Here is a 21,661-nt window from a genome sequence, read left to right on the forward strand (position 1 = left end):
TCCAACCCCTTGGACTGTAGCCTACGAGGCTCCTCTGTCCGTGGAATCTTCCAGGCAAGAATACTGGAGTGGGTTCCCATTTCCTTCTCCAGGGGATCTTCCCAACTCAGGGATCGAACCCAGGTCTCCTGCATTGCAGGCAGACGCTTTACCATCTGAGCCACCAGGGAAGCCTTAAAAGCAAAATCACAAGGTATTTTGAGACCATACCTTCTTCTCCATTCTTTGGGCTAAGGAATTCAGAAGATGCAACAAAAATTCTAAATTCAAGAACTTAAAAATACCACCAAAAATGTTACAAATCCAAACCAGCTCACCAAAGCCAAACCAATAATTAATACAGATGTCCTAGAATTCCAGACTACTAGACAGAACACATGGTCTTCAAGCTCTGCAAGTAAGCTGGCTATGTAACCTCAGTTGAATACTGCCCTCTCTAAATCTCTGTTTCACATCAGCAAAACCAGGTGGAGAATGGGGAGACAGATTCAATGCTGGCTCAAGATTTTTTTTTTTCTTATTAATACAGTATTTATTTGTCTTCCTTCTGTCAGGCCCTGAGCCAACCACCTTCCCCAGGTTGCCTGGGGAGGTACGGAAAAAGAAACATACAGGGCAGACGAGACACGGGAGAAGAACTATGGGAGGTGGAAACGGCTCCTTCACATGGCGAAGAGGATGAGAAAGGCCACCATCAGGCAAAAGAGCCCCATGGCCTCCGAGAGGGCAAAGCCCAGAATGGCGTAGGAGAAGAGCTGCTGCTTCAGAGAAGGGTTCCTGGCATAACCAATGATGAGACTCCCAAACACGGTCCCAATTCCAGCTCCAGAGCCAGCCACCCCTACTGTGGCAGCCCCAGCTCCAATGAACTTGGCTGCTGTGTCAATGTCCCTTGAAATGGCACTGGTTTGGAAACTGCGGCTAGGAGTCAGTGAGGTGGTCAGGGGACGGGGGACTACTGCCAAGCTGCTGTGGCTCTCATCTGTCAGTGTCTCCGGTCGTCTTACCACCACTGCAGACAGTGATCGGCTCAATAGTGTAGAGGTTCTCCTGATCAAGGAGGGGGTGGAGACGAACTTGGCGCAAGTGTACATTTTCAGGGGATGAAGGGCTGCGGCAGGAGAGCTGCTCCCAGTGCAGAGAAGACAGAGAGCTGGCTTAAGATTTTTCAATTCTGAAATTCTCTTAGAATAAGAATGCTTTAAGTAGTCATGTTCCATGCATTGACTAATAGTTGTCAATTAGATTTTGGGGAAAAAAAGTACTTGCTCATTCACTGCTGATACTTTAAAAGTTATTAAGATAAAACATTTAACACAAGAATCTGTTCTTAAATAAAACTATTACACATTTATCATAATACTCATCCCTAAAGAGGGGACAAACGGAATCTCCAGAACCTAACTACCCGTCAGCCACACAGTGGGAGCCCAGTAAGAGATGATGGAGTAAATAAAACCATTTTTAAAAAGTACAGGAATACTACTGTACATACAAAAGAACAACTTTTCTATTATATACAGGTAGCTAAAATATATCAATCTCACACAGTAGCTAACAATATATTTATAGTAGACTCAGAAGTACTTCCTGAGGGGGGATCAAGATGGTGGAGGAGGATGTGAAACTCACCTCTACCAACAAAATGCATCAAAAATACATCTACATGTGGAATGATTCTCACAGAAAACCAACTAGAAATGGGCAGAAGATCTCCTATATAAAGCTGCAAGAAAGATCTCCATGTAACCAGGTAGGATAGGGAAGAAAAAAGGCATCAAGATGGGACATCAAGATGCCTCTGGTAGGCATGTGTAAAGGAGAAAGGGTCTACACAGGTAGGCTTGGGAAGCATCCTTGCCTGCTGGAACGAACAGACAGAGCGGTTTCAGGGGCTTAGACTTGATAGGAATCTACGCATGCTGGCTTGCTAACAATCAGGGTGGAGAGAGACTGCTGCTGACGGCTGCACCTCACCACACTTCCCAGTCAAAGTGTGAATCAGGTTGGGATATAAATATGTACAGCAGCTAAGCAGTGAATCTTCGCAGATACGCTCTGCAGGAGGACGCCATCTATTAATGGCTGCAAGAAGCCAGCTCTTGGGGTCTGGTGTTCCAGGTCTAGCCACAGAGCCCACAGTCCCGAGGCAGGAGGAAGATGGGCACCCACCAGAGTAAAGCAACTAGAGATTCATTCCCTATGGACTGAAACTCCAAGACGAAAATAGCAACACAAATAAGGGAGGAGGCTGGGCCCTGCCCAGACCACACATTTCTCATTCAGCTTCTCATTCATTTCTCATTTAGGGAGTCATGAGACCTCCTCAACCACATTCCTGCAGAAAGGCTCCCTGGAGGTCAAAGCAGGAGTGATGTCAAGGGATATTCTACCCATATGCCTTTTTGGTAGAAGTCATCTTGGCTAAGAGATGTGTGCTCACACATGGGAGAATCCTGAGATATACCAAATATGGACTGTGAACCAGGCAAATCAAAATGACTGGCCAAAAGAAACCTGGAAGAACTTACCCCATAAAAGTAATTCAAACTGCCATGAGGGTGTGACTCAGCAACTCTCTGAGTCTGCCCATGTGTCTATCCACACATACTGTATTCTTTTTTTCCCCCTTTTAACACATACTTTACTTGTTTCACTACTTTCCAACTGTGTGGGTATTCTTTTCTGCAAAGTTGAAGGGCCAGGGCCTTGTCACTGATCACTGGTCTAATGGCTAGGATTGGTGTTCTCACTGCCACAACCTGGCCTCAGTCTCTGGGTGGGGACTCAAGCCCTGCTTTAAGCTGCTACAGGCTGAAGCCACCTGAGGTCAGTCTGAAGCACCCCTAAAGTGGAGGTGGGGGTAAAGGGGGAAGGAGTTGCGAGGTGGGTCCAGGTTTTGGCAGTGGTACTGGGTGGACTTTGAGATGCACAGAAAGGCATGTCTCCAGTAGAGAGCCCCTGTGGAGGAGTACTCAGTGCTCCAGGTCCACCCTCTTCCCACCTCTGCTTGGAGCTGGATCTGAGGTGGACAGGTCCTGAGAGAGGCCTGCCACAGAGGCAGTTAAGGTCCCAGGAAACAGCACAACCATCTTGATTCATGCAGCCACAGTGCCCTGGCCCCCAGAACCAGTCCACTCTGCACCACAGCCTACAGCTTAGCACTATATCTGGGACAAACACAATGGAAAAACAGAAGCAATTTTGGGCTGCTTATGGGCAGAACTGTGGCTGTCAAAAATATTGCACTCACACAGACTATACAGGGATGCTCCCATATTAAAAACACACCTTCAAATCCATAGTAGAGAACTGTTTCTCTTAAATTCATAGAGACAGAATGAAGTTAAGAAAGATGAAAAAGCAGAGGAACTACTCAGATTTAAAAGAATAAGAGAAATTCCCCTGAAAGAAATGAAACAGCCCTCACCAGTCTTCCAGACCCTGGGTTCAAAAAGGAAGAAAAATGTTATAGGAACTAAAAAAGGTAACTGATAGAAATTCAGATCATTGTAACAAGGAACTAGCAACTATAAACACGAACCAATCAAAGGCAGACAATACAGTTGCTAAGATAAGAGCCAATACAGATGCAATCAACAGCAGACTAAATTAGAGAGAACAAATAAGTGATCTGGAGAACAGAATGATGGCAATCACTCAGTCAGAACAGCTAAAGAAAAAACTCTAAAAATATAAACAAGAGATCTCTGAGGTATCATTTTGTTGTCATTTAGTCACTAAGTGATGTCCAACTCTTTTGATCCCCATGGACTGTAGCCCACTAGGCTCCTCTGTTCGTGGGATTCCCCATGTAACAATACCGGGCTGCCAATTCTTTCTCCAGTGAATGTTCCTGATCCAGGGATCAAACCTGCATCTCCTGCACCAGTAGGTGGATTCTTTACCACTGAGCCTTCAGAGAAGCCCATCTGGTGTATCATTAACTGTAACAAAATTCACAATTCAGGGGTCCAAGAAGAAGAGAAATAAAAGGGGACTGAAAATGTATCTGAGGAAATCAAGGCTAAAAACTTCCCAAACCAAAAGAAAGAAACAGATATTCAGGTACAGGAAGCACAGAGGGTCCCCTTAAAGATGAAAGCCAAGTAGACCCACACCAACACATATCATAGTTAAAATGGCAAAAATTTAAGACAAAGACAGAAGTCTAAAAGCAGCAAGAGAAAACCAAAGAGTCATATTCAAGAGAATCACCATAAAGCTATCAGATGAATTCTCTGCAGAAACTCTGTAGGCAGAAACTCAGAAGGGAATGGCATGATATACTCAAAAAGTTCTGAAAGAGAAAAACCTACAACATACTAAACCCTGCAAGATTATCATTTAGACTAGAAAGATAAAGAATTTCTCAGACAAGCAAAAATTAAAAGAGTACAGCAATTCTAAACCTACCCTAGAAGATATATTGAAAGGCTTTCTCTAAAGAGAAAAGAAGCAAGACTTAATAGGAAAAGGGGAAATTACAATAGGAAAGGCAAGCATATAAAAGGATTAAGTAAGTAAAGTCACTCAACTTTACTCTTTGTCCAACTATCTGTGGCCCCATGGACTATAGCCTACCAGGCTCCTCTGTCCATGGGATTTTCCAGGCAAGAGTACTGGAGTGGGTTGCCACTTCCTTCTCCAGGGGATCTTCCCGACCTAGGGATTGAACCCGGGTCTCCCATATTGTAGGCAGACGCTTTACCATCTGAGCCACCAGGGAAGTTTTATCATTTAAAAAAGCCAGTACATTGATTGAAAAACAAGAAAAAAATGACAAAATGCAAGTAGACATAGTTATGTGTCAATATACTTAAGAACCCGGTTCAGTTCAGTCGCTTAGTCGTGTCCGACTCTTTGCGACCCCATGAACCGCAGGATGCCAGGCCTCCCTGTCCATCACCAACTCCCAGAGTCCACCCAAACCCACATCCATCGAGTTGGTGATGCCATCCAACCATCTCATCCTCTGTCGGCCCCTTCTTCTCCTGCCCTCAATCCTTCCCAGCACAGGGTCTTTTCAAATGAGTCAGCTCTTCGCATCAGGTGGCCAAAGTATTGGAGTTTCTGGTTCACCACAAATCAAAAATATACAACAGACTGACAAAAATCAAACAGAAGGGAACTCAAGCATAATATAAAAGAAAACCAACAAACCACGAAAGAAAAAAACAAAAAAGAAGAAATCAACAAAGAAGTACAAAAGTAACTGGAAAACAAGGTTGAAAATGGCAATAAGTACATATTCATCAATAACTGCTTTAAATGTCAATGGACTAAATGACCTGATCAAAAGACACAGGGAGGCAGATTAGACCAAAAATAAGACACTACAATATGCCACCTACAAAAGACTCACTTCAGGGTTAAGAACACACAGACTGAAAGTTAGCAGATGGAAAAAGATATTTCATGGAATTGGAAATGATAAGAAATTGGTGGTAGCAATATTCATATTAGACAAAGGACACTTAAAGTCCATAAAGAAAGGCAGGAAGCACCTTATATAATAAATGGTTAAAAACAGCCAGAGGGTCTTATACTAATTACATATATGCATCAATGGCCAGATCTTTTAGACAGACAATCAGTAAAGAAACAGATATCCTAAATGATACATCAGACCAGTTGGACTTGATATCTACAAGACACTACATCTTCAAAAATCAGAATACATGTTTTTTCTCTTTTAAATAAGCACACATGGAACATTCTCTAGGACGGACCACATACAAGATCACAAAACAAGCCTTAACAAATTTAAGAGCACAGAAATTATCTTAAGCATCTTTTCTGACCACAATGGTATGAAAGTAGACATCAACCACAGGGGGTGAAAAAAACAGGAAAAGAACAAACATATGGAGACTAAACAGCATGCTACAAAAATATAAATGGGACAATGATGAAATAAAAGAAAAAAAAATACCATGAAACAAATGACAACGAAAACGTGCATGCTCAGTCACTAAGCTGGGTCTGACTCTTTGCAACCCCATGGACTGTAGTCTGCCAGGTACCTCTGTCCATGGGATTTTCCAGGCAAGAATACTAGAGTGGGTTGCCACTTTCTTCTCCAGAAGATCGTCCCAATTCACGATCAAACTAGCGTCTTCTGCCCTGGCATGTGATTCTTTACCACTGAGCCACCAGGGGAGCCCCGAAATGAAAACACACCCTTACAAAACCTACGGGATGCAGCAAAAACAGTTCTGGGAAGAAAGTGCACAGAAGCACAGGTCTTCCTCAAGAAACAGGAAAAATCTCTAACAAACATCCTAATTACTCCCTAAAACAATCAGAAACAGAACAAACAAACCCCTATGTTACCTAAAGGAAGGAAATAATAAAGATCAGAAGGCAATAAAATAGAGATTAAAAACAATACAATAGAAAAGATCAGTAAAATAAAGAGCAAGGACTTCGAAAAGTCAAACAGAATCTACAAAATCTAGCCAGGTTCATCAAGACAAGAGAGAGGGCCTAAATAAACAAAATAAGAAATGAAAAAGAAGAAATAACAAATGATACCACAGAAATATAAGAAAATCATAAAAATATAAACAATCATATGCCCACAAATTGGACAACCCAGAAGAAATGGACTAGTTTATAGAAACACAAAGCCTGCCAAAATTAAGTGAACATAACTTGAACAGATTGATCAAGTGAAAGAAAACCTGTAATAAAAATACTCTTTGCAAACAAAAGTCCAGGACTGGGCAGCTTCACTGCGGAATTCTACCAAACATACAAGGAAGCACTTAAATCTACATTTCTCAAATTAGTCCAAAAGTTGAAAAGGACAGAATGCTACCAAATTCATTCCACACCACCACTATCACCTTGATACCAAAGCCAAACAAAGACACTACCAAAAAAGAAAACAACAAGCCAATATCTTTGATGAATATAGATAAGAAAATATGCAAAATATTAGCAAATTGAATCAAATAATACATTAAAAGGATTGAACACCATGATCAAGTGGGATTTATCCCAAGGATACAAAGGTTTCTCAATATCCACAATCACTCAATGCGAGCAAACTGAAGAATAAAAATCACATGACCATCTCAATAAACACAGAAAATGAATTCAAACAAAATGCAACATCCTTCCATACTAAAAACTATAAAACTAGATATAGAGGAAACATCTCAACATAATAAAAGATATTTAGGACAAACTCACAGGCAACAATTCTCAAGGCTGAGAAGCTGAAAGCCTTCCTACTAAATTCAGGAACAAGGGAACAATGCTCACTCTTACCAATTCTTTTTTTTTTTTTAATATAAATTTATTTTAATTGGAGGCTAATTACCTTACAATATTGTATTGGTTTTGCCATACATTGACATGATTCTGCCCTGGGTGAACATGTGTTCCTCATCCTAAACCCCCCTCCCACCTCCTTCCCCATCCCATCCCTCTGGATCATCTCTGTGCACCAGCTCGGAGCACCCTGTCTCACGCATTGAACCTGGACTGGCGATTCATTTCAAATATGATAATATACATGTTTCAATGCCATTCTCCCAAATCATCCCACCCTCACCCTCTCCCACAGAGTTTAAAAGACGGTTCTATACATCCGTGTCTCTTTTGCTGTCTCACATACAGGGTTATCGTTACCATCTTTCTAAATTCCATGTATATGTGTTAGTATACTGTATTTGTGTTTTCCTTTCTGGCTTACTTCCCTCTTTACAATAGGTTCCACTATCATCCACCTCATTAGAACTGATTCAAATGCATTCTTCTTTTTTTTTTTTTACATGTCTTAACTTTTATTGAGGACAAAGTTATATACAAATCATGTTCCCTAGAAACGATAGCTGAATAAAAAAGGACAAGTGGCTCCTGGGTCGTTTCAGGTTAGAGGGATTAAAAGCTGAAGGATGTCACTTGGAGTTAAAGTACATAGGAGAGATAACAGGCATTTTACAGTAGCAGAGAATTTAAACATTCTTTAGGAAGCTGGAAAGGCTCAAGAATTGTAGTTTATTAAAGCCCAAAAGGTAGAGGCACCAAGTACAGTTCACCCCTTTTTCTCTGGTAAGGAACAAAAAGAATTTCCTAGAGGCTAAGTTTTGAGTGTTTCAGCTAGATATCTCAGGAGCATACAATTTTTAAAGGAGCAACATCTGTCCTGTATATATTTTAAAAACTATCTTCTTTTATTCTGCCAATGCGTAGATCAATGTGACGGTTCAGGTGTTCTCCAGAAGTTCGCAGGTTCTTACCAGATTCTCCTCTTTACCCTCTTTGCGGTGCTGGGATCAACAGCTTTCCTCTTTCTAGGTAAGGAGTCCTTATATGCAGCACCGTAGAATTTAGACTTGGAAACTGCCTTCATTTTATTTCACAAATTACCCCAAATGACTCTAGAATCCACTCTTCTGGTTGCCCCTGAATAGGTGAGGTAGGAACTTCCTAGCAGTAAAACAAGACAATAAACAGGATGTATCCAAAACGTGTTTATTGGGATGGTTTCCTGTTCATCTTGATACAGGGTACTTTTAGTGCTGCTTCCGTCTGAAAGAGCATCCTTCTGTAAGCCTTGCTTTTCCTCCTGTAGGCTGGCAGAGGACAGTAGAGCAGCCAACACACAAAACTACTGTTTGTGCATGGCTGAAGACGGTGGTGATTTTATAGCATCCTGGGCATTTTACATCCATGAAATAGGAATTGGGGCTCTGCACCAGGCGCTTCTTCTTGTGTTTCCTCTTCTCCTCTTCTGGAGAGGGATGAAGAAGATCCTTTGCGAGAGGCATGTTCTCGTGAGGAGGTCGTCACCGCCGGAAAGGGCCAAATGCATTCTTTTTAATGGCTGAGTAACACTCCATTGTGTATATGTACCACAGCTTTCTTATCCATTCATCTGCTGACGGACATCTAGGTTGATTACATGTCCCGGCTAATATAAACAGTGCTGCAATGAACACTGGGGAATACGTATCTCTTTCAATTCTGGTTTCCTCGGTGTGTATGCCCAGCAGTGGGATTGCTAGGTCATATGGCAGTTCTATTTCCAGTTTTTTAAGGAATCTCCACTTTGTTCTCCATAGTGGCTGTACTAGTTTCCATTCTGACCAACAGTGTAAGAGGGTTCCCTTTTCTCCACGCACTCTCCAGCATTTATTGCTTGTAGACTTTTGGATCGCAGCCATTCTGACTGGCGTGAAATGGTACCTCATTGTGGTTTTGATTTGCATTTCTCTGATAATGAGTGATGTTGAGCATCTTTTCATTTATTTATTAGCCATCTGTATGTCTTCTTTGGAGAAATGTCTGTTTAGTTCTTTGGCCCCTTTTTGATTGGGTTGTTTATTTTTCTGGAATTGAGCTGTAGGAGTTGCTTGTATATTTTTGAGATTCGTCAGTTGCTTCGTTTGCTATTATTTTCTCCCCATTCTGAAGGCTGTCTTTTCACCTTGCTTATAGTTTCCTCTGTTGTGCAAAAGTTCTTAAGTTTAATTAGGTCCCATTTGTTTATTTTTGCTTTTATTTCCAATATTCTGGGAGGTGGGTCATAGAGGATCCTGCTGTGATTTATGTCAGAGAGTGTTTTGCCTATGTTTTTCTCTAGGAGTTTTGTAGGTTCTGGTCTTACGTTTAGATCTTTAATCCATTTTGAGTTTATTTTTGTGTATGGCGTTAGAAAGTGTTCTAGTTTCATTCTTTTACAAGAGGTTGGCCAGTTTTCCCAGCACCACTTGTTAAACAGATTGTCTTTAATTCATTACCAATTCTATTCAACAGTGCTGAAAACCCTACTTACAGCAATCAGACAAAGAAAAGAAAGAAAGAGCATCCAAAGTGGAAGGGAAGAAGTAAAACTATCTCTGTTTGCAGATGACATGATATACTATTTGCTGCTGCTAAGTCACTTCAGTCGTGTCCGACTCTGTGTGACCCCATGGACTGCAGCCTACCAGGCTCCTCTGTCCATGGGATTTTCCAGGCAGGAGTCCTGGAGTGGGGTGCCATCGCCTTCTCCTATTAAAAAGTTGCTTGAAAATAAGTGCTACCCTAAAAAGCCCAAAGAATGTAGAGAAAAATGATTATAGATCATAAGGGAATTAAAACTGAGTAAGGTGGATAGGAACACAATATTTAAATTGATAGACTGTATAATTATAATATCAACCAGTAGAAAAAGGACTCCATTTATAACAGCAACTAGAACAAAAAGCTAAAATATTCAACATATAGGAACAATCTTAAGAAATCTGTAATATTGGCATTAAAGACCAAAATTGACAAAGCCTTAAAGCATTAAAGCACACAAAAGTCGAATGGGTGGGATACCAGGTTTTTATAGCAGCACTAATCTGTAAATTTAAAGTGAACCCAACAGCAACAAGTTATTTTTGAAGTTGACAACGGATTTTGAAGTACATACAGAAGAATAGGAAGAATAACCAGGAGAATCCTAAAAAAAGAATTACATCTTTCAGAAGCTGTCATAATATTTTTGAAAATTTTTACACATTTTTAATGATTTAATTTACAAACTATTCAAAACATTAAGAAAACTATACATGCTATTTGCCAATATTTTAAGGACAAAAAATCCTCCTGTACAATGCTAAGGGATGGGAAAAAAAGGAAACAAGACTCACAATAAGTATATCTGTACTAGGTTAAGACTTTATGCAAGGAAGAGGAGATAATGCAGTGCTCTCTCTCAAACGTTTTTAACCTAATTCTCAACTTTCCTGAATTTCTCAAACTTTCGAAGTGTTACTATTATGGGCTGAATAAAGTAAAATTGATTTGTAATTACTGTTTTAATAGTTATTTTCATACAGGAAACTATGGGCACATATTCACCCCACTTGAACGATTCTATGATGATCTAGAAGACCTCCTAGAACTAACACCAATGAAAGATGTCCTTTTCACGATAGAGGACTGGAATGCAAAAGTAGGAAGTCAAGAGATACCTGCAGTAAGATGCAAGTTTGGCCTTGGAGTACAAAATGAAGCAGTGCAAAGGCTAACAGAGTTTTGCCAAGAAAACACACTGTTGATAGCAAACACTGTCTTCCAACAACATAAGAGACAATTCCACACATGGACATCACCAGATGGTCAATACCAAAATTAGATTGATTATATTCTTTGTGGCTGAAGATGGAGAAGCTCTATATAGTCAGCAAAATTAAGACCCAAAGCTGACCGTGGCTCAGATTATCAGCTCCTTATTGCAAAATTCAAGCTCAAATTGAAGAAAGTAGGGAAGACCACTAGACCATTCAGTTCAGTTCAGTCGCTCAGTTGTGTCTGACTCTTTACGACCCCATGAATTGCAGACCATTCAGGTATGACCTAAATCAAATCCCTTACGATTATACAGTGGAGTTGACAAATACATCCAAGGCATTAGATATGGCAGACACAGTGCCTGAAGAGCTATGGATGGAGGTTCATTAACACTGTACAGAAGGTGATGATTAAAAGTATCCCCAATAAAGAGAAGCGCAAGATGACAAAGTGATTGTCTGAGGAGGCCTTACAAGCAGCTGAGAAAAGAAGAGAAGCAAAAGGCAAAGGAGAAAGGGAAAGATATACCCAACTGAATGCAGAGTTCTAAAACAGCAAGGAGAGATAAGAAAGTCTTAAGTGAACAATGCAAAGAAATAGAGGCAAGCAATAGAATGGGAAAGACTGGAGACCTCTTCAAGAATATTAGAGATATCAAGGGGACATTTCATGCAAGGATGGGCACAATAAAGGAAAGAAATGGTAAGGATAAAAAAAGAAGCAGAAGAGATTAAGAGGTGGCAGGAATGTACAGAAGAACTATATTAAGAAGGTCTTAATAACCCAGATAACCACAATGGTATGGTCACTGACCTAGAGCCAGACATTCTAGAGAGTAAAGTCAAGTGGGCCTCAGAAAACCTAACTACAAACAAAGCTAGCGGAGGTGATGGAATTCCAGCTGAGCCATTTCAAATCCTAAAAGATGAGCTGTTAAAGTGCTGCATTCAAGGTGTCAGCACATTTGGAAAGTCAGCACTGGCCACAGGACCAGAAAAGGTCAGTTTTCATTCCAATTCCAAAGAAAGATAACGCCAAAGAATGTTCAATTTTTATATAATTGCGCTCATTTCACATGCTAGCAAGGTAATGCTCAAAATTCTTCAAGCTAGGCTTCAGCAGTATGTGAACCAAGAATTTCCAGATGTACAAGCTGGGTTTAGAAAAGGCAGAGGAACCAGAAATCAAACTGCCAAAATTTGTTGAATCATAAAAAAAGTAAGGGAATTCCAGAAAATCATCTACTTCTATTTCATTGACTACATTAAAGTCTTTGACTGTGTGGATCACAACAAACTGGAAAATTCTTAAGGAGGTGAGAATACTAAACCACCTTAGCTGTCTCCTGAAACACCTATATGTAGCACAAGAAGCAACAGGTAGAATCCTACATGGAACAACTGACTGGTTCAAAACTGAGAAAGGAGTATGAAAAGGCTACACAATATCACTCTGTTCATTTAACTTATATGCAGAGTACATCATGTGACATACCAGGCTAGATGAATGATAAGCTGGAATCAAGACTGCCAGGAGAAATATCAACAACCTCAGATATTCAGATGATATCCCTCTGATGGCAAAAAGTGAAGAGGAACTAAAAAGCCTCTTGAGGAGAGTAAAAAAGCTAGCTTAAAACTCAGTATTCAAAAAAACTATGGTTATGGCATCCAGTCCTATCACTTAACGGCAAATAGAAGGGGAAAAAGTGGAAGCAGCAACAGATTTTATCTTCTTGGGTTCCAAAATCACTGCTGATGGTGACTGCAGCCAAGAAATTAAGACACTTGCCCCTTGGAAGGAAAGCTATTACAAACCTAGATATTGTATTAAAAAGCAGAGACATCATTTTGCAAACAAAGGCTTGTATAGTTAAAGCTATGATTTTTCCAGTAGTCATGTAAGGATGTGAGAGTTGGGCCATAAAGAAAGCTGAATGCCAAAGAACTTATGCTTTTGTTTTTTCTTTTTCTTTTAATTGGAGGCTAATTACTTTACAATATTGTGGTGGTTTTGCCATACATTCACATGAATTGATGCTTTTGAATTGTGGTGCTGGAGAAGACTCTTGAGAGTCCTGTGGACTTTAAGGAGATAAAACCAGTCGATCTGAAAGGAAATCAACCCTGAATATTCATTGAAAGGACTGATGCTGAAGCTCCAATACTTTGGCTACCTGATGCAAAGAGCTGACTCATTGGAAAAGACCCTGATGCTGGGAAAGACTGAAGGCAAAAGGAGAAGAGGGCATCAGAGGATGAGATGGTAAGATAGCCTCACTGACTCAATGGACAAGAATTTAAGCAAACTCTGGAAGACAGTGAAAGACAGGGAAATGTGAAATGTTCACATCATGTGAAATTCAGGGCAGATGAAGCACAAGCTGGAATCAAAACTGCCGTGAGAACACAACATCAGATTTGCAAATGATGTCACACTAATGGTAGAAAGTGAAGAAGAACTAGAGCCTCTTGATGGAGGTGAAAGAGACGGAAAAAGCTGGCTTAAAACTCAACATCCAAAAAACTAAGATCATGGCATACAGTCCCATCATTTAATGGCAAATAGAAGGGGAAAAAGTGGGAACAGTGGCAGATTTCATTTTCTTGGGCTCCAAAACCACTGTGTACGGTGACTGCAGCCACAAAATTAAAAAGACACGTGCTCCTTGGAAGAAAAGCTATGACAAACCTAGTTGTTTTTATTCAGTTGCCCAGTCGTGTCCAACTCTTCGCGACCTCATGGGCTGCAGCACCCCAGGCCTCCGTGTCCTTCACCATCTCCCAGAGTTTGTCCAAGTTCACGTCTACTGCATCGATGATGCCATCCAGCCATCTCATCCTCTGACGCTTTTCAACACACCGTCTAGGTTTGTCGTAACTTTCCTGCCAAGAAGCAATCATCTTCTGATTTCACGGCTGCAGTCACCATCCACAGTGACTTTAGAGCCCAAGAAGAGGAAATCCGTCACTGCTTCTACCTAGGTCTGACAAACCTAGATGGCTTATTAAAAAGCAGAGACATCACTTTGTTTTTCCAGTAGTCACGTACAGATGTGAGAGATGGACCATAAAGAAGGCTGAATACAAGGGATCATAAGAGACTACTATGAGCATCTATATACCAATAAAATGGACAGCCTGGAAGAAAAGGACAAAAACTTAAAAAAGATACAACCTTCCAAGACTTTAAGGCTTCCCTGGTGGCTCAGACAGTAAAGCGTCTGCCTGCAATGCGGGAGACCAGGGATTCCTGGGTCGGGAAGATCCCCTGGAGAAGGAAATGGCAATCCACTCCAGCACTCTTGCCTGGAAAATCCCATGGATGGAGGAGCCTGATAGGCTACAGTCCATGGGGTTGCAAAGAGTCGGACACGACTGAGCGACCTCACTTTCACTTTTCCAAGACTGAACTAGGAAGAAACGTAATAGAAAATATGAACACACCAAACACAAGTAATGAAATTGAAACTGTGATTAAAAAACTCCCAATAAACAAAAGTCCAGGACCAGATGGCTTCATAGGCAAATTCTATCAAATATTTACAGAAGCATTAACACCTATCCTTCTGAAAATATTCTGAAATATTGCAGAGGAAAGTATCCTCCCAAACTCATTCTATGAGGTCACCATCACTCCGATGGGCTTCCCTGATAGCTTAGTTGGTAAAGAATCCATCTGCAAGGCAGGAGACCCCAGTTCAGCTCCTGGGCTGGGAAGATCCACTGGAGAAGAGATAAGGCTACCCACTCCAGTATTTTTGGGTTTCCCTTGTGGCTCAGCTGCTAAAGAATCCACCTGCAATGTGGGAGACCTGGGTTTGATGCCTGGGTTGGGAAGATCCCCTGGAGAAGGGAAAGGCTACCCACTCCAGTATTCTGGCCTGGAGAATTCCATGAACTGTATAGTCCATGGGGTCTCAAAGAGTCGGACAGCGACCTTCACTTCACTCACTCTGATACCAAAACACACACATGCATACAATTATAGGCCATTATCATTCATGCAGAGGTTCAAAAATCCTCAACAAAATACTAGTAAACCAAATTCAACAACACATTAAAAGGATCATACACTGTGATCAGATGGATTTCAAGGATGCAAAGAATTTTAAATATTCCCAAATTAGTGTGACACTAACAAGCTGAAGAATAAGAACCATATGATCATGTATTAGGTGCACAAAAAGCTTTCAACAAATTATACATCTATTTCTGATAAAAACTCTCCAGAAAGTGGACATAGAGGGAAAATACCTCAACATAATAAAGGACATATATGTCAAACCTACAGGTAACAATATATTCAATGGTGAAATGCTGAAAGCATTTCCTCCAAGATCAGGAACAAGACAAGAAGTCCAGTCTCACCACTTTTATAAACATAGTTTTGGAAGTCCTATCCATGACAATCAGAGAGAAAAAAGAAATAAAAGGAATCCAAACTGGAAAATATGTGATGTGTCACTGTTTGCAGATGGCATAGTATTATACAAAGAAAATCATAAAGAGGCTATAAGTACTAGAGATCATCAATGAATTCAATAAGGTTGCAGGACAAAGAATTAATACACAACAATTTCTTTCATTTCGATACACCAACAGTGAAATATCAGAAAGGGAAATAAACAAACAGTTCCCTTTACCATTGCATCAAAAAGAATAAAATACTTAGCAATAAACCAACTTAAGGATACAAAAGATATGCACCCTGACTATCCTACGCAAGTCAATCTACATATTCAACACAATCCCTATCAACTTATGAATGGCATTTTTCACAGAACTAGAACACAAAATTTTATAATTTGTATGGAAACTCCACCCCCACCACCCACCCCCCTGCAGTGGCTCAGAGGTTAAAGCGTCTGCCTGGAATGTGGGAGACCTGGGTTCGATCCCTGGGTCGGGAAGATCCCCTGGAGAAGGAAATGGCAACCCACTCCAGTACTCTTGCCTGGAAAATTCCATGGAGGGAAAAGTCTGGTAGACTACAGTCCAAGAGTCTGATAGGAATGAGCGACTTCACTTTCACGGAAACTCACAGGATCCTGAATAGCCAAAAGCAATCATGGAAAGAGAAATAGAAGTGGACGAATCACATTCTGTGACTTCAGATTATACTACAAATCTGTAGAAGTCAAAACTTGTTACTGGCACAAAAACAGAAATATAGATCAAAGGAAGAGGGTAGAAAGCCAAGAAATATACCAGTGCACCTACGGTCAATTAAATCTATGACAAAGGAACCAAGAATACACAATGCAGAAAAGACAGTCTCTTCAATAAGTGGTGCTGGGAAAGATGGAGAGCTACAAGTAAAAGAATGATATTAGAGTACCATAAACAAAAATAAACTCAAATGGTTTAAAGATCTAAATTTAAGACTGGATACAATCAAACTCCTAGAGGAAAACACAAGCAGAACACTCTGACATAAATTGCACCAGTGTCTTTTTGGATCCCTCTCCTATAGTAATGTAATGAAAAACAAACAAATGGGACCTAATTAAACTAAAAGCTTTTGCATAGCAAAGGAAAAACAACAACAACAACCAAAAAAACAATGCACAGAGTGGGAGAAAATATTTGCAAACAAAGTGACCAACAAGAGCTTAATCTCCAAAATATACAAACAGCTCACACAGTTCAATATTAGAAAAAAACAAACAATGCAATCAAAAAATGGGCAGAAGATCTAAACAGACATTCCTCCAATGAAGACATATAGATGGCCAAAAAGCACACGAAGGATACCCAACATTACTAATTATTTGAAAAACGTAAATCAAAGCTAGTGAGGTCTCCTCACACGGTCAAAATGGCCATTATAAAAAAGTCTACAAACAATAAATACTGGAGAGGACGTGGAAAAAATGGAACCTTCCTACACTATTGGTGGGAGTGTAAACTGGAACAGGCACTATGGAGAATAGTGAGGAGTTTCCTTAAAAAACTTAAAATAGAACCATCATACAATGCAGTAATCCCATTCCTGAGCACATATCTGGAGAAAACCTATACATCCCAATGTTCATCGCCACACTATTCATAATAGCCAAGACAGGGAAACAACCTAAATGTCCACTGACAAAGAAATGAATAAAGATGGTGAGTACATACGCACAATGGAGTATTACTCAGCCATAAAAAGAATGAAATAATGCCATCTGTAGCAACTTGGATGGACTTACAGACTGTCATAGTAAATGAAACCAGAGAAAGTCAAACACTGTATGATATCACTTGTATGTGGAATCTCAAAAAATGATACAAAGGAACTTACAAACCAGAGGAAGATTCACAGACTTTGAGAACAAACATGGCTACCAAAGGGGAAAGATTGGGGCAAGGGATAATTTAGGAGCTTAGGATTAATATAAACATAAAATAATCAACAAGGACCTACTGTTTAGTACAAGGAACTCTACCCAGTATCCTATAATAACCTACATAAAAAAGTACGTAGGTTATCCTATAATAACCTACATAAAAAAGTATCTGCAAAAGAATGGAAAATGTACATGTATAACTGAATCACTTTGCTGTACACCTGAAATTAACACAACACTGTAAACCAACTACACCCCAATATAAAATAAAAATTAAAAAGAAAGTACATAGCATGGTTCCTTTCCTGTTAATAGCTAACAACAAGAATTCGCTGATATTCACTAAATTCTTGTTTTGGATGATCTTATTCATCCTCACATTTGATGCGGATGTTATTAATATCCTAATCTTATACATTAGATAAGTAAGGCATACAGTGGTTATAAATGAAGGAGAATAGGACATACATTTAAAAAATGAAATAGCAACTTCTAATATATGTAAATAACAACTGAGCAATACTGACCAAAAAAAAAAAAAAAAAAAAAAGCCATTTTCACAAAAAAAATTCAGGAGAGGCTTCAAGGAACTGACTCAAGCCTGAAAGGGCACAATCAAATGGCAAAGAATACAGAGCCGGCTCCACAAGAGACACAAGCATGGGAAACATCCCCAAAGAATCAGGAATTTGCATATTCAGGGAATAATGAGCAGACTTACTGTACCAAGCAAAGGATTTACTTAGTAGAGTGGATGGAAAAGAAATTTGCAAATTTGTTTATTATCTTCCTAATAGAGTGTCTAAATTCATGATTTTGCAATCTATACTTTATTCCCTGAATGTCTTGTTAAAGAAATGTACTTAAATGATATGTCTGGGATTGATTTCTAAATAACCCAGTGTGTGTGTAGGGGGAGGTGTGGAGTTGATGAAGAAATGCTGAGTATATGTGGCTTCACTATACTCTTCTTTCTACCTTACATGTTTAAATTTTTTATCATAAAAGATTTTAAAGAGGCACTTAAAAACATACCATTATTAAAGAAGTGGGGTGTGTAAACATATTTTAGTGTGTGAAATCATTTACAAATGAAAACCATTTAGTCATATGTACTATATGATACACACAACTTTGTTCCTGGGATTTATAGACCCTAAAATTTAAACAAATAATCTTAGGTGGTAAAGTCTTTAGATGTACTTAGACTCTGGTCAAGAGTGTTTCAAAATCACAGACGTTAGTCTACCACTGCCTAGCCTACCTAAGCACTCCTCTTAATGCTTAGCATCTGTTGTCAGCTGATACAAAATTTTAGTCTCAGAGTTAAAGGAAACAGATGTTACTGTTCTGTAGATAAGTAATTGAGGTTTTCAACAGGAAAGTGTTATTGAAGGGAAGGGAGGATGCTAAGAAGAAAGCAAGCATATTTAATCACAAAATAGAGGGAAAGATGATAAAAAAAAGGTGAAAAGGGAAGTATAATTCACTTACTGTGTTTTTTTTTTTTCAGATCCTTTAAATCATGCATTTTTCAAGGTACCCTATGTTTTTGTACATGCTATCCAGTTTTGTTCAACCTTCTGGTCTCGAGAGTCATCTCCTCTGTGAAGTCCTCCCTGTCCCCACCCCACTCTCCACACCAAGCAGAGGCTGGATCTTTATACATTTACATGCTACACACATACCTGTCACCTGCCAGACTGCTCTATAACTGTTTCCTCTATTTTATGGAGGTTCTTATTAATCTCCTGTGCTTATTAAATAAAACAGTACACAGCAGTCACTGAGAAAATACTGAATGAACAGGAACTCGAACACAACTGCAAATAAACATTTTAACAAATGCAAGAGCACACTTAGATTCCAAATTAACAATGCATGTTATTAAAAAAATGTAGGTTAGTCTGCTGAATGTTTTCTTAACTGTTTAAGAGAAACCTCCACACACAGCTTTGCATTTATATTTACTTATCAAGATTGCGGGGAGAAATATCAATAACCTCAGATATGCAGATGACATCACCCTTATGGAAGAAAGTGAAGAGGAACTAAGAAGCCTCTTGATGAAAGTGAAAGAGGAGAGTGAAAAAGTTGGCTTAAAGCTCAACATTCAGAAAACGAAGATCATGGCATCCGGTCCCATCACTTCATGGGAAATAGATGGGGAAACAGTGGAAACAGTGTCAGACTTTATATTTTTGGGCTCCAAAATCACTGCAGATGGTGACTGCAGCCATGAAATTTAAAGACGCTTACTCCTTGGAAGAAAAGTTATAACCAACCTAGATAGCATATTCAAAAGCAGGGATATTATTTTGCCGACTAAGGTCCGTCTAGTCAAGGTTTTGGTTTTTCCTGTGGTCATATATGGATGTGAGAGTTGGACTGTGAACAAGGCTGAGCGCCGAAGAATTGATGCGTTTGAACTGTGGTGTTGGAGAAAACTTTTGAGAGTCCCTTGGACTGCAAGGAGAGCCAACCAGTCCATTCTGAAGGAGATCAGCCCTGGGATTTCTTTGGAAGGAATGATGCCGAAGCTGAAACTCCAGTACTTTGGCCACCTCATGCGAACAGTTAACTCATTGGGAAAGACTCTGATGCTGGGAGGGATTGGGGGCAGGAGAAGGAGCTGACAGAGGATGAGATGGCTGGATGGCATCACGGGCTCGATGGACCTGAGTCTGAGTGAACTCTGGGAGATGGTGATGGACAGGGAGGCCTGGCATGCTACGATTCATGGGGTCGCAAAGAGCTGGACACGACTGAGCGACTGAACTGAACTGATCAATGATATTTTGCAAAATTCAGAATGAAGAAACATACGTTTGTGCTAAGGGCCAGGGCTATAGGGTAAAAGAAAGGTCTGAGGTAATTTATTCTCAGCATCCAAATCTTGTATCACTAACCAGAATTCAGAGAAGTTCTACTGAGCAGTCATCCTTGAGGTGCTTGCACAGTGTGTGTCCTTCTGAGTCCACTTAATTTGTAAGAGATATATCCTCATGAGTTCTGGATGCCTGAGGCAGCAGGCAAATTGGCTGGCAGGAAGTTCTAGACCCTCAGATCTAATATGTATCTAATTTTCATCAAAGACACCTTGTGACGATGCCAGGGAGTTATACAATGGCACACTATTCAGTCTAATAAATTCAGCTCACTATTAAACATTAAATAACACACAGTGGAACTAAGGAGTTACGGAGGCTTGAGGAAATAATCTGTTTTCTTGCCTTTTCAAGTTTCTAAAGGCTGCCTGATTCCTTGGTTTAGTGAGCCACTCATCACTCTGACCTTGACAACTTCTTTTGTGATCATGACCCTCTTGCCTCCCTCTCACAAGGATTCTTGTGATTAAACTGCCCTGTCTCCCCGTAATTCAAGAAATAATCTTCCCATTCCAAAACTCTTAATCACACATGCAAAGTCCCTTGTGTCAAATAAGATAACATATTCAGTTTTGTTTTTTTTTTAAAAGGGGGTTGGGGAGAATTGCAAACAACTCCTTTTTATAAAGAGGTATCCAGTAACATTCCCTAGACTCAGGGCTGCCTGAAGCAACTTCTAGAGCACAACCTCAGATACAATCTGAATGGTAACCTTTGGGGTCCTGGAATATAGGAGCCCCACCCTGTCCATTATTATCAGAGTTGTGCTTGTTCTTCTAAAACTGGCAATGAATATCTCAACCTTTTTTTTTTTTCCCTCAAAGGCCCCTTTTTACTATCCCTTCATATTCCAGACCCATCATACTACTTAACAGCTAATCAGAGCTTCTGATGTGCTTCAAATCACTGCACTAAATTAATTTATCAAACTAGAAGGAAATCAACTTGATGAATCAGTCACTCTGCATAATTACTCTGAAGTAGATGGTAATTTATTAGGCCACTGAAATAATAAAAATAACCCAGACTTTCATTTGGTCACATTAGATTGAACTGTTTATCAATAAAGGATAGAGACTAGTCAATGCAAAGGTTAACGTCCAAAATGAAATTACCTCTAATGTTGACATGTCTCTTTAAAACTCTCTATTCTCAAGTTGATTTGAAAAGTTAGGAGTATTTATTTCATGTTCAATTTCTATCATTGTATCCATAAATATATAATTTGTTATTTTCGGAGTCATTCCTGAATGTTATACTAAGTACGGGTATGGGGCTTCCCTGGTGTCTCAGAGGTTAAAGCGTCTGCCTCCAACGTGGGAGACCTGGGTTCGATCCCTGGGTAGGGAAGATCCCCTGGAGAAGGAAATGGCAACCCACTCCA

The 21,661-nt window shown here is 39.9% G+C and overlaps 3 protein-coding genes across 3 annotated transcripts in view; all 3 read right to left on the reverse strand.

The window, feature by feature from the left end:
- TMEM167A (transmembrane protein 167A) overlaps nt 1-21,661 on the reverse strand; it is a 51,048-nt gene that overhangs the window by 15,612 nt on the left and 13,775 nt on the right. The gene's annotated exons all lie outside the window — the stretch shown is intronic.
- LOC105615318 (ATP synthase F(0) complex subunit C2, mitochondrial-like) lies at nt 506-8,816 on the reverse strand. Its single transcript, XM_042250730.2, has one exon. The coding sequence runs from the start codon at nt 1,218-1,220 to the stop codon at nt 663-665; it is 558 nt and encodes a 185-aa protein (XP_042106664.1). The 5' UTR covers nt 1,221-8,816; the 3' UTR covers nt 506-662.
- LOC114114908 (small ribosomal subunit protein eS27) lies at nt 8,472-8,816 on the reverse strand. The gene has a single exon (XM_027970495.3). The coding sequence runs from the start codon at nt 8,781-8,783 to the stop codon at nt 8,529-8,531; it is 255 nt and encodes an 84-aa protein (XP_027826296.1). The 5' UTR covers nt 8,784-8,816; the 3' UTR covers nt 8,472-8,528.

The sequence above is a fragment of the Ovis aries genome, chromosome 5, assembly GCF_016772045.2.
Source record: "Ovis aries strain OAR_USU_Benz2616 breed Rambouillet chromosome 5, ARS-UI_Ramb_v3.0, whole genome shotgun sequence".
NCBI classification, from domain to species: domain Eukaryota; kingdom Metazoa; phylum Chordata; class Mammalia; order Artiodactyla; family Bovidae; genus Ovis; species Ovis aries.

What these genes read in the sequence shown, in the direction of transcription:
- LOC114114908 (XM_027970495.3), bottom strand. Translation starts at nt 8,783, where the DNA reads ATGCCTCTCGCAAAGGATCTTCTTCATCCCTCTCCAGAAGAGGAGAAG.
- LOC105615318 (XM_042250730.2), bottom strand. Translation starts at nt 1,220, where the DNA reads ATGGAACATGACTACTTAAAGCATTCTTATTCTAAGAGAATTTCAGAA.